General features: G+C 38.4%; 1 protein-coding gene across 1 annotated transcript; it reads left to right on the forward strand.

Moving 5' to 3' along the window:
* Positions 1 to 367: 367 nt before the first annotated feature.
* snupn (snurportin 1) lies at positions 368 to 13,846 on the forward strand. Its single transcript, XM_041794786.1, has 9 exons — positions 368 to 510; positions 2,859 to 3,023; positions 3,341 to 3,524; positions 3,755 to 3,859; positions 8,557 to 8,653; positions 10,330 to 10,427; positions 10,591 to 10,668; positions 11,176 to 11,256; positions 12,922 to 13,846. Exons 2-9 carry the CDS (start codon positions 2,866 to 2,868, stop codon positions 13,240 to 13,242), a joined length of 1,122 nt encoding a protein of 373 aa, XP_041650720.1. The 5' UTR covers positions 368 to 510; positions 2,859 to 2,865; the 3' UTR covers positions 13,243 to 13,846.
* The last annotated feature ends 2,979 nt before the right edge of the window (positions 13,847 to 16,825 follow it).

Consider the following 16,825-nt stretch of genomic DNA (forward strand, 5'->3'; position numbering starts at 1 on the left):
TATTTTAACTCTGTTTTTAACAAAAGGATTTACACTTTTAAGAGGGCTATTTACAACATAAATGAATTAAAATGTGTTTCTTTGATAAGAGTGGTTATTATTCAGGTTAAATATAAAATACCACAGTTTAACTTTACAATGGACCATGATTTTACTGGCCCCCAGTTTGGCTGGGCCCCAGAAAGCTCTCCCATTTTTCTCCCTTATAGGTGGTCTTGGCTGCACAATATGAGGAGTCTTGAAAGTGCATGGCTGTGTTCAGCCACCTTCAGGTACAGTGGGGGTCCCCAGTCACTGGCACCTTTGTTTTGGGTTTTTTGGGGGGCTGAAAAGGTTGAGAACCAGTGCTCTAGTCTAGTGCAAATACCAGTGGTATGGTGTAAGTTGAATGGGCGCCATGAAAAACTCCGGGATAGTTCGCTGTCTATAGTCGGCCAACAAAAAGAACGTCACAGTGGTGGGAAAGATGACAGCGTGACGTTTCAGCAGCAGCCTCCCTGCCTGTCCTAGGTATGTTTCAAGCTATTAACTAAAGCTAATATCTGGCTACATTTCCTGTAAAATGTTGCTGTATGCCTGTAAAGTGAGTATACTTCGTAGGAGATGAAACATGATTAAACTGCACGAGCATCAGAGTTGCTAGCGGCAGATTGGCCCATTGTATGATAGCAAGTTTAGCTCGATGCTAAGTGCTATGTATGGTGCTGAGCTACGTCAGTAAAGCAGTCACCTATACACAGTCTTTGGTTTTACATAAGTCCCTGACCCCTTCAGAGAAACAGATTGCATCAGATTAAGTTTTTTGTATTACAGACTGTATTTTTTCTCGTCGCAGTACATGTCCAAACATGTCAGCGTTGCTGGATAACCGCCCCACCTAAAAAGTTAGCTCTTAATCTGTGTTATTATGAAGTGTACAAGTCAGGTATTTTTCATTTTTTTTGTTTATATGTATGAAATGGAATTAGGAAACCGATATTAGGTTATGGTATCTCATGTTTGCGGTCAGAATATGACGCTTTGGACGTCTAATAAATTTTTGTTTACATGTGTAAGCACAGGCTGGGTTATGACTTTACAGCCAGCTACAGATAGACACCTTTCTCTTTAAATGCAAAAATACAGTCTGTTTAAAAACCAAGGTTAAGACAGTGCTAAAAATGACTTATAATGTACTTGTTATATAACACAACTATTTATTAAGAAACTATATATTAAGTACCAATGTGATATTTTCCTCCTTTCCCAAAACTATATTGTTTATAACAAACCTTATCATAAAGCTGTCTGAGTGAGGATTTTGCCTGACATGTTTTAGTCTCAACCGCAAGAAAACAGCAGTCAACTTAAAATGAAAGTATAAGTTAGTTATAGAAATATATATATATGCATCAGAAATATCAGTGAAAACGTCCATGAAAAGGGCAAAGTTAACTTTCAGAGGTATATGGTTTTAAGGTGCTGACAAAATTTCCCAACACACAGCAGCATAAAAGCATTTGACATTATTTAAATGTCTAATAGGTATGATTTTTTTTCTGTCTGAAGGACCTCAATGGGCTTAGAAAAAATAAATATCTATTATTTATAGAGATGCACCAATAGTGAGAATCAGAACGACACTGATACCAATGTGTGAAACAACAATTTAGCTGATATTTAATACCAAAAACTATTTCTTCATTACTTCCTTTAGTGTAAGACTGTGCCAACATTTTTCTCATGCTTGACCATGGAAACAAATCAGAGTTTGTCTAACAATTAATGACTTCTACCCAGTAAAAAAAGTGGTGAAAATAGGTTAAAAGTGGTAAATGTGGGTTAAAAGAGTCCAAAATTGGCTAGAAGCTGCAAATATGAATAAGGCAAGTTAACAGGGAGCAATAGTTGCAAGGGAAATGGTGAAAAGCAAAAAGTGGCATTTATGGGTTAGAAGGGGTAAAGATTGCATATACAGGGCAACAAAAAAAGATTTTAAATGGAAATAATGTGGCAGAAATGGGTTAAAACTAGTTTAAAAATCGTTTAAAGAAGTAGAAATTAGATGAAAGCTGCAAAATGGGTTAAAAAGTTAAAAAAAGGGCAACAAATGGTAGGGAAATGGAGAAAAATGGGAAATTGGTTAAAAGTGGTTGACAAGAATTGGTTGTAAGAAGTATGGGTTAAAAGATTCAAAAATGGGATGAAATAATAATAATGATAATTTCATTTGTATAGTGCTTTTAAAAACAAGGGTTTACAAAGTGCTGTGATGTGTAGCAGCAAGAACAAAGCAACCAGTAACAAACAAAAGGTGCAAAAATGAGTAAAGACAGATTAAAAGGGGCCAGGAACATGGTGAAAAGTGGTTAAAGTTTGGCAAATATGGGTTTAATATGGGTTGCAGACATCTGCCCATACTGTTGTTAAAATGATGATTCGGGCCATCTCTATTATCTGACATGTTAGAGACTTGACTGAGAGGAAAATGGTAACAATTAATTAATTGATAACAAAATAAAAACACGTTTTTCAAACTCCTCTACAGTTACACCAGATATCTGTGGAAGTAGAATCTCTATAAAGCAAATAACTTCTGAGTTATAGTATTTTACCTCCTAGATTAAAATGGCTCTTAGATACTTAAAGGTTTGTGGCAGCTGAGCTAAATATCCTCACCACAGCTCAGTGAAAATGTCATTTAAATGTCAGGTAGATGTGAACTTTCTAACTGGCAGAACACTGAAACATCCATTAACTACACTTCTGTACAAAATAAGAACCCTATGAGGTATCAGAGGAAGGGACAGTTGGTTTCAGAGAGAGAAAATGATAAGCAATGTTATGTCAAATATAAGCAATGGTGGACTGATTTACAGATTCTCCATGGATGAACTGACCAAAGCCCTCTCGACCAGCTTTGCTGTGTCCAAAGAGCCCAACAGCACAGCCGGCCCCCACCCTCGACTGGCCCAGTACAAAAGCAAGTACAGTGTGCTGGAGCAGAGCGAGAGACGCCGGCGCTTCCTTGACCTGCAGAAAAGGTAAAATTAACTGTTTGATACCAGAGTTTTTTTATTCAAGAAGGGACGTCAGTTCATGTGGTAGATGCTTAAATCCATCCTGGGTGACAGTTCCTCCATTATGAAGGAATAACGCCAAAATGAAAATGGATATCTTTTTCTACACAGCAACATTAAGTTTTTACTCATTACTGCCCTGTTTACATAATGCACCAGGTATTTTTATCATCCTCCATTGCTTTTCCTTCTGTTCACCCTGCAGTAGCTATTTTTTTAATGTGTCTTTTTCTCTCTTCAAAGTTGTTTGTATTTTATTCAGACAAAGTTCTTTCTCTCAGTAAAAGGCTCAACTATGTCAACCATGCACGGCGTTTGGCTGATGGGGACTGGACGGGGGCAGACAGCGATGGAGAGGAGGACATGGAGAAACAGGACGAGGGGGAGCGGGAGAAAGATGGCAACACAGAGGAGGAGGGGATGGAGATCGAAAGGAGGAAGCTACCGAAGCATTACGCAAACCAGGTCAGTCTTTGAAGTCTAGTATTACCCAGAGATTCCTGTTCATATGTGGAGGACGGCAAATCAGAGCTTGTGCCTTCTTCATTTTGGCCAGCAGAGGGCGCATGAGTTTCTAGAATAAAAGACACATGAGGGTGCTAAATGCCAGCACGTGGGTCTTTATCTTTTTTGGCTGAATTTAATGCTGAATAAGATGGAAAGCTGCATTTGCTGATAAACTTTTTCCTCCTTAGCTCATGCTGTCAGAGTGGCTGGTGGACGTCCCCTCAGAGCTGGACACTGATTGGCTGATGGTGGTCTGTCCCGTGGGGAAAAGATCTCTCATTGTTGCCTCTAAGGTAGGAACCTGTCACTGTTGTTTCACACAGTCACACAGCTGTCTTAGATATGAAAACTTCAGAAAAGAGGGAGATCATTATTGTAATTCACACACAGAACTGTCAGTCCCAAACCCTTGTGAGTCGTTTGAAGTATTTCCATCTTTGGTTTCTGATGCGTCATCTTTCAGCACTGATGGAAAGCCTCTCCATCTTCATATTTGATCTTTACAAGTCACAGCAGTGAGCATTTTCTTTGAATATAAATGCACAGTCATGCAGACCATGGAACAATACTTTGATAGGATTATAGCACGGCATTTGTTTCTTGTAAATTCAAAGCAGCATTTCTGGTGGTGGGGAAAAGGAGATGAGTTGTGCCTGTGAGTAAGATGAGCCACCTTAGCCGAGAAGCTCTGTGCAAAACTAATTATGTGGGCGAAAAGGTAGAGAGAAAACAGCAAGCCTTAAGTGATCCTCTTGAGCTTTTGTAGTTCATACCTTCCCCCCGTTAATTACTTACTGCACGCACAACAACAACATGTCCGCCAGCATTATGAAAAGGTTTATTCCTAAAGGAGACTAACCTGAGGTCGACTGTTTCATAGGAGATATTTCACATCCATCTGGGCAACAGCCCATGGATGGTGTTATGGCACATAATGCTAGCTCAACAGGCAACCAGTTTTGCTGAATGCTATCAGTGCAGCCAGTTTCTAAATTAAACTACAGCAGAAGCCAGTTGGAAGAATAGCAAAATAAGAGCTTTCAGTGCGGTTCTCTGCTCTTCTTCCAGTGTTAATTTTGTCAACTAAAAATGTTTGTCTACTAACTTTTTTGAACGAGGAAGACCAGACTAGATCCAGGGGCTCTTACATTGTTGAAATTCGATTTATTTTTTTTTTTATTTTTTTTTCAAAATCGTGATTGAGCATAATTTACATATATGTATTATAAAAGATTAGAACAATCAGGGGTAGAACACGCACATCAGTGGACAGGGTTCAGGATCTAAAAAGGAAGTAGATGAGAAAGAGTAAAGGTCTGCACACCATGGAGCTCCCATATCAGGCTTTAATTAGCAATTACATTAGAGTGACGTTTTGAGCCAACATGCTCTTCTTGTGGGTAAGTCTGAAGAAGAGCATGTGGGCTCAAAAAGTCACTCTAATGCAGGGGTGTCAAACTCATATTGAGTCTGGGGCCAGATTTGCTCCGATGAGTAATCCTGAGGGCCGGACTATTTAGGCCAGGATTGGTAAAGTCAATTGCGGATTCTGAAGTTAGGCCTAACCTAAGAGCCTAACAAGCTCAACATTTAAACATAAACTGTTAACCTCATTTTCACCATTAGTAAAAAATGAAAAAATTAAAAAAAAAAAAAACACTGATAATAAATCATTCTGAGATGAAAAAAAAAAGATGAGTTTGAAGGCTCAGAGTCTGAGATAAAATCAAACTTATTAGCTCAAAAGGTCAAAACATGTCATTTAAAGGCAAAATAATTTTTTTAAAAGGCAAATAAATGAGATAGAAAGTCAAAATCACAAGTTTAAAAGGTAAAAATATGACTTAGAATTTTTAAATTGTGAATCTTGAAGTTCAGAACATGAAAAAAGTCAAAACCATAAGTTTAAGTCGAAATTGTAAGGTGCAAAGTTGAGAATATGAAATGACACCATTAATTTCTTTTCCCACCTTCCTGGCTTTTTATCTAACTTCTTTTACTCTTTTTCAGATTTTTATCATTTAACAAGGATATTTTAAATCATCAAGGTTAAGTTTAAACATTTACTGGAGGAAATCTGCAGACCTCATACTGGTGGGCGAGTTATAATAGAAAGATCGTATGATCTTGCGGGCTGGAAACAACTGTACCACGGGCCGGATTCGGCCCCCCGGGCCTTGAGTTTGACACCTGTGCTCTAATGTATTCTGAAAGATTAAAAAAGAATAGAATGGAGTATCAATTATTTTTTTAGAAAAAAGTCAACATTTTTAGATCCTAACTGTGTATAATTACAATCAAAATAAACTTGAATGTCCATGTTTAAACATACAATTTTGACATTCTAACCTCAACAATTTCAAGTTTTGAAAATTAATTTATGACATTGCAAAGACAAAATATTACAAGAAACCAAACTGAAAGCAGTGGTTAGATAACCGCAGTTTACTGAAATGTCTCGAAGGCCAGATGATAATTTAACGATTCTGGGATAAAATCACGAGTACTTCCTTGTAGCTTGGCCCCAGTAAGAAGTTTTATTTTGTTTAGGCTCTCAACTGAAAGAATTGCACAAGGAAAACGGCTTCAACTGGACTGATTTTCTTCCATGCATTCGGCAATGCTCGACTTAATTATTCCCAAAATTCTATGTTTTAGTTCATGTAAATTTACAGCTTTTAAAATAGAAAACTGCACGTTTTTCCCCAAAAATGAACTGATCCTCTTTAGTGTTTACAGTGGCCCCTTTAATATAAACCATCATGATAATGGATAGTTTATACATAGATTTTTTGCATAAGTAGGTGTATTATGTTTAGATTTTGTCATTAAAAACAACTGATGTTGATACTGAACTTTGTCAGGCTGGTCCTGTGGGGGGGGGCAGCTTTTGTTAGATAAGAATAGGGGGGTCCCTAAAAGAGAAAAGGTTGGGAACAACTGGTTTACAGACTTGCTGTATAACTAAACCAAGATGGATCCTCCTGATGACAGACAAGGAATCTGACCAATCCATTGGCTGTAAAGGTTAAATAAGGCAGACTCCAGTGGTAACCTTTACAACTCCCCTTCACTTAAAAAGACAAGCTGACAGCTGACACATTAATCCCAAAAGGTGAACTCATTTTACTTTTTTATCCCAGATGGCAAAATATGATTTGCTTTTGTTAATTTTATAAATTAAATAAAAGCAAGTCATTTTTTTGCTATGTAGTTTTTATGGACAAAAAATGATTTTAAAAATTTATCTATCAAGTTTGGTGTGAAAAAATCTGACATTTTGTTTTTAGGCCTTATCAGCCAGTCCTCACTGTTGAATTATTGTTTTAAACACTGAAGACCGTGAGTTTGCCACATAATATTTGTATTAGTCAAAGGAAGAGGAAGGTTAGCCTTGGCACAGAGAAAGCAGTGAGAACACTCTGAAATGCAAGGTGTGCCGAACACGTAGGCACAAAAACTTTTGTAATCAGTCGTATTGAGTAACCTTTGGTTTCATCGTTCCTTACTGGTTTGTTTTGGAGATGTAATATACATTTTATATTTTGTGCTACAAGATTATTAGCCTCTGTAGCTCCAGTGCTATGGGGGAAAAGTTAACATACAGATCTGCCTTAGGAGACAATAAAGTTAAAGTTGGATCAGCAGCAATAAACTTATGTAAAGTGTATCAAATTATAATAGGTTATCCTAAAGCAAAGCTTGAGCTCAGTATAAATCATACTCTTATAAAGCAAGAAGAAGATGTCAGACTTTGGGAGATTCTGGGTGGCAAGGTTGCTAAAAGTAGCTTTTATTGTATAAAAGAATAAGTTCTTCTTTTTCAACTTTATCCTTTTTTTCTCCTGCTCTTGTGTTCATCCTCATGAGTCAGGTGTGTAGTATGTGAATAATCTTGAGGTTAGAAAAGCCTAATCAGCATTACATGCAGAATTCTGCATAACTCAGATGCCTCTTGTGTCAATGTGGTTCTAGATTACAGTTTCCTTCCAAGTTCACACAAACCTTTGTTGTGCTATTGTAACTGACACTCCAAAACAGTGTGACGCAACCATCCCTCTCTTCATAATGACAGTCATCTGCTTCCTCATTCATTATTTCACATCTGTGTAGCAGCATCACAGCGCTCTTCACAGAACCAGAACTGCAGAGTCTTTGAAACACACAAACAGCAGATGGTTTCTGTTGATGGAGGAAAACACAATCTGACATGTTTCATCTGTTCAGGGGTTTTTCTAGTTGTATGTCAATGTTACAGGATGTGACACTTGTAGTTTTTAGCCTCTACAGAGTGTCTGTGCAGCTCTGTGTCTGTGGCAGTAATGCTGACAAAGCTCTGATTTTGAAAACGGACATTTTGAGCTTTGATCACTTTATTTCACGACCACAGTTTTTTGTGTTGGAAGCATAGGTAAAAGACATCATGCTGGGCTTTACTGCCTGTTGCACCTTTGACTGTGCCATTAGGACAGCTGCAGGATCTTCAGCTTCTCTGACGTTTCACTTCGTTAACCAAGAATATCTCTTGGTGGTGGATCAGTGCCTCCTGCAGCTGTCTCTAAAACCCTTGCCTTCCCCACATTTGAACCTTTCTCCTGTGAAAACCATTGTAATCATATGTGGGTTTTAGAAATATTTTCAGGATTATATTTTTATATCTTGTCACCTCTTGTTAGGGTCTTCTGTTGAAGGTCTAGAAATACCCAAGTAGGACTTTCAGCTTGGACTAATAGCTGTTCAAGGCAACAAAAGCATGTTAACAGTGTTTTAATGCTGCACGTGCAAAAATACCTTTAAAGTGAAGTCTGACTAGTAAATGAAAGCAGATCAATCCTGGTCCTAATCTTTGCCTCTGGTAGCAAACACCATAAACATATGGCAGAAGAGATACTACATTTATAGTTAAACAATAGTCTCTGGGGAGCAGATGTAGAGTTGATGATTGTTGTCTCTTCCCTTATTTATATTCTCTTTCTTTCTCTCTCTGAAGGGCTCCACTGCAGCGTACACTAAAAGCGGCTACTGTGTGAACCGTTTCCCCTCCCTGCTGCCTGGTGGGAACCGACACAACTCAGCCATGGGAAAAGGTAGGTGGGCCTGTTTGCATGTGGAGCTCAGGGGTTTATTAAAGTTGACCACTTTGGCTTTTTAGCAACACCAGGAAGTGAACATGAACAGTAGTTATCCTCCAATGATTTCCCCCTCAGATGTGAGCTTGCATCATCTTTATTACCTGTAATATTTATGACAGACTTGTATTTTTCAACCCTTTAAACACATTTCTTGAGACTTATTTCAAATTCTAGTGAAGCACCTTGTTTTTCCAGAATTAAAAAGATGTAAGTTTGTGTGTATCAGTGTATACAGGTGCATCTGAAAATGTAGAATATCATGTTAAAGTTGATTTACTTCAAAAAGTTAATATTTTATAGATCCTAGATTCATTTCATACAAAGTGAAGTTTTTTCCAGACTTTGTTTGTTTCAATCTTGACGATTCCGGCTTACAGATCACAAAAATCTCAAATTCACAATCTCAAAATATAAGAATATGGTAGAAAAATCTGGAAAATGGTTTCTTGAGCCCTCATTCTCTCAGTCTGCTTCAGTACACACAACTGCAATCATGGGGAAGACTGCTGACTTTACAAGCACCCATGCTTAAACATTCTGGTCATTATGGAGACAGTCTGTATAGAGCATAATGGAGAGAAAGAGAGACAGAGATCCTGTGACGTACCTCTTTGTGTCATTGGCTGTACATTACCATTCTATTTGTTGAGCCACGTTCTGAGTAGTTGTTCCCATTCCAATGCCAGTATCGGAAATACATGCGATACTGCTTTAAATGCAGGTATTGGTATCTGAAAGTACACAAGTTTATGCACAGTCCAATACTGTTTGGTTTAACTTTATATTTTGCTTCGTTTAGTCATACTAAATGTTAGCGCTATAAAACAGAAATCAATTCTTCTTTGCTGCTGGGCAACACTGCGTGCATGGGCTACCGTTTTTAAAGCAGCGAAGAAGAAACAAAGGAAAGCAGAGAATGGGGGCTGTGTGACATTTTTTTCTCTGAATGTGATTGTGAAAATGCATTCCAGACGGGCACTGTTGTACATGACAAGAAGTGACACAGTCTGTCAAACGTTAAATGACTTTTGAACCATAAATCGTTGTCCCTTACTTGTTTTTCCTTTTGATGTGTTGTGGCTTCTGTTGACCCTATTGATGCCTTTGAATCCCATAGGCAGTATTTCAGCTGACTTTTGGGGGCTGATAGATAAATCCACAACAGTAAACCCGATACTGAACGTCTTTTTGCTAATTTTGATCCAACTTTGATCATTTATTCGGAACATCTCTCCTAAAACTCACAAAAAGACAGCAAAAATTGGACCCGTGTAAAGTAGTCACAAAGTATTTAATGGTAAACATCAGTCCCATTTATTTTTGTAAATTTTCCTAAATTTATAAGCCTCAAGGTGATCTTTGTAACTCTAACATTACTCAACTTTTGGCCCCCACAATAGAGTTAGTGGCCATAATCAACTTGTAATAGCCAAAGGTATAGGCTAACTCAAAATCAAAGTGAAAACATAAAAAATATCACACATTTGACTTTGATGCCAATGATTTAACTTAAATATATTGAAGTTATTTAATAAATTTGATTGAGATTGTTAAGATTGTAAAAGTCTTCATGTTACTCTTCATTTACAAATCAAAGACTACAGATGCTCTTTTCTGTATGCCCCATGCAGACTACACAATCCTGGACTGTATTTACAGTGAGCTGGACAGGACTTACTACATCCTGGATGTCATGTGCTGGAGAGGCCACCCGGTCTACGACTGCCCGGTAAAACTAGTTTCTAATTCTCCAGCAATCCAGGAATGCTTGGCTAATTGCTTAAGTAGTAGGGTCTGGGCCACAGATGTGCTTTTACGCCACGTTACCCATCTCATCAGCTCGGGGTTCAGAAAGGAGTTTTTGTTTACAGTTCTTGTTTTCTCATCAACAGACCGAGTTCCGTTTCTACTGGCTCCAGACCAAAATGCAGGAGACGGACGGCCTATCAGAGATCGCCAAACGCAATCCTGTGAGTAACACTGCCAGGAATAGAGTCTCTTCACATCATGTCCCTTTTTCCTTCCTACTTTTTCATACTTTGTGTTATTTGACACTCAGGAACATCTTTATACAATCCTGAATGTTTTATTTTTCCTGTTTGTTGTGACTTGCTGTATCATGTTCCCACACATGGGATAGATAAAGTCCTGAACTTGAACTTGAACCTCCTCAGGGGGAAAATGAGACAAAGGAAAATTAAGGGCAAAACTCCCAATTACTGTCTTAGATTCTAATTGTGCACAAGATCAATTATGACACACAAATCTTCAGGATTAAGGTGATTTGAGAAAGACTGAGTAAACTTTAAGTTCTTTTTCTTAACCTGAAGTGTTTGTGTACAGCTCAGTAGGAGCTAAATCAGGCTTAGCCCCCGTAGAGAAAACTCAACATTCGAAAGCAATTTTCCGCATTTGACAAGAAGACAAATTGTGTTTGGAACTTGTGACGAGGTGTTGGGTTTTGTTTGGTCCAACAGTTCCGGTTTGTGAGCCTCCACAGCTTAGAGTGCACGACGGAGCAGATCCAGAAAGCCATGACAGCGGAGTACAGCTTCAGCGTAAGAAGAGTTCTCTTCCTTCAGTACTTTTCTGCAAACACCCCACTATTGCATACAGTAAACGGTGTTAGAGAAAGGCTCATTTTGATGGTTGATATGTGAGATAGCTTATCTGTCATAGAAATGTAAGGCTTTTTCCACATGTGGAAATTTGAAGAAATTATTCAGGACATGCTGCCCCTGAAATTTCTTGACTTGTCTGTCCATAAATCCACCTCACAGCAGGACACTTTCACGGTCAAGTGGAGAGGGTTGTCTCAAGAGGCAGGACATGGCATAAAAGAAAATGCAGAAAAGCAGAAAAGAGTGCAATGCAGCTTCATCACATTCCCAACAATCTCACTAGCCATGTGATGTAAAAAACCAAAAACCCTGGCCGCTCGTTTGCTGTGAATTTCCCAGGATATTTCCGACTGTGTTGAAACATTTGCTCACCCTGAACTGTAACTAAAGGGGTTGAAGGAAATTTTCAGAGTAAAGTCAGGGTAAATAAGTAAACCAACTGGGATGCAAGATGGCCAAGCACTGGGATGGACAACTTTGGTTTCTTAGAGGGCCACATTCATATTATTCTTACTGCCAGATTAAGGCCAAACTCTAAAACTGTAGGACACTCCTATTCAGAAAAAGACTTATGATTCAACAGTCAGAACAGATACACAAATAATTTCTAACCTATTTATATATGGAGCTATTATTGTTGCAAAAGTATTTACAAATGCGCACAAAGATCTGTGCACAAATCCAAATATGTGTTTTCAGATCTGCAAATGTGTGCAAAGATTTGCAAATTTATACAAAGATCCACAAATGTGTGCACTAATCTGCATATATGTAGACCAATTTGTAATTGTGGACTTAGTTAATTTTGTTTCAGAAAACTCACATTTTTTTCTTGCTTTAAGTTGTCAAAATCCTCACAAGCCATCAGGTACAACTGAAATCTGCCTTCCAACTGGCTGTCATGCACACGTGACTTTTGCAACACTTGTACCGCATACGATCTGCAAACGTGTCCTTCTGGTTCTGGGTGCCATTTTAAAAAATTGAGATCATTTTAGCTGAGCAGTATTTTTCTTCACTTCTTTATTTGTTTTCACCACTCCAATCAACTTACTAATAAAAGTACACTGTTCTTCTGAACAACCCATTTTACTCAGATTTTCAGAGAAATGCACCTCGACCAGCATGTACATTTCCTGCCTTCGTTCTAAATGAGGGCTCCGTGTTTGGCACCTGTTTGTTCACAGATTGAATTACCTCACTAATTGAACTCCACACTGCTATTATTTTTAACACACCCCTATCAATTAATGATTCAATTACACAGAATCAGCAGCATGCATGCCATGACTGTTGGGTCTGTTGGTTTTCTGTTACTTAGTACACCTACTACTAAATTATTTACCATGCAGAAATATAATTTCTACCCTAACAGTGATGGATCTAGTTAGTGATGTTGTACTGCCATTATTTTAAACACAACTGTTCATCTCTGTTTCTGACCACTGCTGCCCTCTACTATTAAATATACAAGCCCAAAGTAACCTTAAAAAAATAATCTGTTTAACATGCAGATCTAGAGTTTCCTGTATACATGAAAGCAAACACATAAATCAATTTTCTGTGCTTCTCTTTAGTTTAAATTTGAATATCTCACTGCAGGTGGATGGTCTCCTCTTCTACCATCGGCAGACCCACTACACCCCTGGCACCACTCCTCTGGTGGGCTGGCTCCGCCCCTACATGGTCACAGACATCCTGGGTATCGAGGTCCCAGAAGGACCCCTCACCACCAAGCCTGAGTACGCCAGCATGCAGCTGAAGCAGATCCTGGAACACAAACAAACCTCGAGCGAGGTCCGCCCAGCCAACAGCAAGGGAGAGTACGAGTTCGAGTACCTGTCCACCCCGGGTATGGACAGCAGGGACACAATGAACTTTCTCAACCAAAAGCCGATAAAGGAAGCAAACATGGAGCCCTGAGTGGGAGCCCTTAACAAGATGCAAATTTCTAGATCTGTTTCAGCACGATGGCAGCCCACATATGGCTCTTTAGAATGTCTGCTGAATGGTTTTGCAGATCTGGCCAATTGCAAAGCATGGCTAATTCTAATCCGGTACTGCACAGGACGCCCACTGAGTGCAGATTAGTAGAGCTGTGCTATATGTGTTTTTACATGGCTGTAAACTGTAGCCTGACGTTGACATCTAAACTTTTACCTGCTGCAAAACACTGAAGCACTGCTGTGCAGAAAAAAACCCACACCACCACTAGCAGCAGCAGCAGCAGCTCTCACATGCACTAAAAAAGAGGAAAAGATGCTCCTTATGTGAGATTTACAGTAAAGTGCAGCACAGTAGGAATTTTTTATTTGCTGCTCTGCACTTTTTGCACTTAAAAACTGAAACTTGCAAAAAGAAAGATCTTTACTGGTGTCAATTCTTATTGCTTTCACTGCTGCTTGAAGAGGTGTTGCTGAATGATACGACCATCTGACGTACTATATCTTTTACAATTCACTGTTAAATTTAAACTTGTTCTCAAATATTTTTAAAGTGTATGTTTCTAATAAATGATTTTATATCAGTTGTATTTCTACAAGTTTTTGACTGGTTTGATTCAGAGTTGCCTCTAACCTCTAAAAAAAATTACAAAGGATTTCTTTCAAAACTAAAGGAATAACCACAAGATGTTGACAGAAACTTTATCAATTTGTGACCTTCCTACTGGATCAGATTCTGGTTGTTTTTCAACATTTTTTGCAGTTGTAATTTGGCAAGCTATTATTGAGTTGAAATTGTTGAAATGATCATTATTCATGCTACTTGTAACCAAGTTCACCAATTTTTCTACCCATTTTGCCACTAATTTTGTCAACTTAAACCATTGTTGCTGCTTTTTTGCAATTTTGCAACTTTTTAAAAATACTTTTGACCAATTTTTTGCAACTTTTATTGAACATTTTGCCACATTTAACCCATTTTTGCTACATTTTTGAGGGTTTTTGCCTACCTTTGATATTATTTGGACTTTTTTTGCCAATTTTTTAATCACTTTTTACCATTTTTTGCCACTTTTCTGCCACTTGTAACCTATCTTGTCTCATTTTTGACACTTTCAACCCATTTTTGCCACCTTCTTGCTAATTTTCACTCACTTTGCCTTTGGCCACTTTTTTGCCTAATCTTGCCCATTTTTAATCACTTCTAAACCATATTAACCAACTTTTTACAACATTTAACCCTTTTGGCCACTTGTAACCCATTTTTGCCACCTTTTTGACTCTTTCAACATGTTTTGCCACTATTAACCAATGTTTTGGCCCCTTATGTCAATTGTTAACAATTTTTTACTTTGTCGTGCCACTTTTTACCCAATTTTGCCATGTTTTATCATCACTTTAACCAATTTTTGCCACCTTTCAGGTACCTTTTGCCCACTTTTGCCACCCCAGGTTGTCTGGGCCCCAGAAACCTCTCCACTTTATCCCCCCTTATGGGCCACCTTGACTGTTATATTATTTAAAAAGTCTATTTTGTATTGATATGAATATGGTGTGCCTTGAGATTTTGGCTTAACCTCAGATGTCCCTTTGGCAAAAAAAAGTTTGAAAACCACTGATTTAGACAACAGACGAGTACAAAATTATTAGCCCCCATTGAAATGTTTTTCTTTTAAAAGTATTTCCCAAGTGCTGTTAAACAGAGCAAGACATTTTGACACAGCTTCTCCAAACATCCTAATTTTATTTTGGATACTTTCATTATTTGACTTTGTGCACAGAAACAAAATTATTTAACACAAAATAAAACAAACCACTGCTGTGCAATGATGTGCTTTAACTTTGTAATGCTCAAAGCTTTTAAATCAAGTTAAAACCAGGCGTTATCTTGCAATTTACACACGGTACAAAAACTTCAGTAAGGGTTTGAGCTGTCATTGTAGAAAGCATTACGGCAAAAACAAAAATCACTTTAGACTTGAGAAAAATAATTGTTGATGCTCACAGAGAAGACAAATATACAAAGTTATCACGGCATCTCCAAATGTCAAGAGTATCAAGAAATTCAGTGAGAGCCACACAGTCCAGAACAAGCCTGGCAGAGGTAGGAGGCAAATGATTTTAAAAAACTGAAAAGGAAACTAGTGAGAGATGCGTCTAAAAACTCCAGAACACCTGCCAAGACACTAGTGAAGGACTTGGCCAAGTCAAGAATCGTAGTCTCAAAGAAGACCATCACTAGAGCCCTGCACAGGAATGGACCAAGAAAAACTCCACTTCTGCAGAAGAGATGCTTTCAAGATAGACTGAAGTCTGCCGAGGACAACCTGTAGAAAGATTATGAATACTGGAAGTGTGTCTTTTGGTCAGATGAGACCAAACTAGAGCTCTTTGGTCACAGAGATGTTGCTGATGCCTGGAGAGAGAAAGTAGAGCAGTATAATCCAAAGAGCACTGACCCTACAGTGAAACACGGTGTTGGGAGTATTATGCTGTGCATCTGGAACTGGGAATCTCTTAAAGGTGGGAGGAATCATTAAGAAAGGATATGTGGAGATTTGGAAAGAAAGCTTAAAGCAGTCACAGCAGCAAAACTGTGTTTGGGTCATCTTTGTCCACAAACACAATGACCAGAACATTTGTGTCTCCTGCTGAAAAACTACCTCCAAGAAGACCAAAGTGAATCTTATTGCACAAAGCCCAGACTTGAATCCCATAGATAATCTGTGGGGAGAACTGAAGACCAAGGTCCATACCAGAAGACCAGCAAATCTGGAGGAGCTTCAGAGACTGGCTAAAGAAGAATGTGTGTGTCTGAGACTGGTGGAAAACTAACTGCAGGCTGTTATCCAGCAAAAAGGAGACACTATTGACTATTAGCATCAGAGGGAGGCTAATCCTTTAGACCCTGGTAGCTTCTGTTTTTTGTGAAATAATTTTGTTTTCGGTGTGCAAAGTAAAACAATGTTAGCATCCAAAAAAAAAAAACTAAGAAGTTCAGAAAAGTTGTGTTGAAAATTTCTTGCTCTGTTAAATAATTTTATCCTTATCTGTTAGTACTATGGCAGAATAGATTTTGGGGAAAAAAATCAGCATAAATTTGGCCAGAAAAGAAGATGATATGAAAGCATCCTGTATTTGATTAAATGTACTTGTGCAACAATGTGAAGTCAACGTTTACACAACAAATTGCATTGCTAAATTCCTCTTAATTACCTCAAAGCTGACTGTACATGCACAGTCAGTACAAGTAGCTGATGTTCCAGTATACACTGAGGCATGACTCATACTGCTGATCGGTGCTCATCAGCAGTATTCATGACCATCTCTTCCCCTCTATGCTGAGCTTACAGTGCTATTTGCGTAACCGTGAATAGCTGGGCGGAAACTGTCAACAGGAAAAGACATGAAAGTGTTTGGCAGCATTGTGAACTAAGTTCCAGCAACACGTACCAACACATTCTCTGAGAAAGAAAATTTACTAGTACCTCAGGTTATCAGTTCCTGCTTCTCCATTTGAAGCTAAGTTCAGCTCCTTAAAGCTGCACTGAAGTCTTGACAGT

The sequence above is a fragment of the Cheilinus undulatus genome, linkage group 9 (assembly GCF_018320785.1).
Source record: "Cheilinus undulatus linkage group 9, ASM1832078v1, whole genome shotgun sequence".
Lineage (NCBI taxonomy): Eukaryota > Metazoa > Chordata > Actinopteri > Labriformes > Labridae > Cheilinus > Cheilinus undulatus.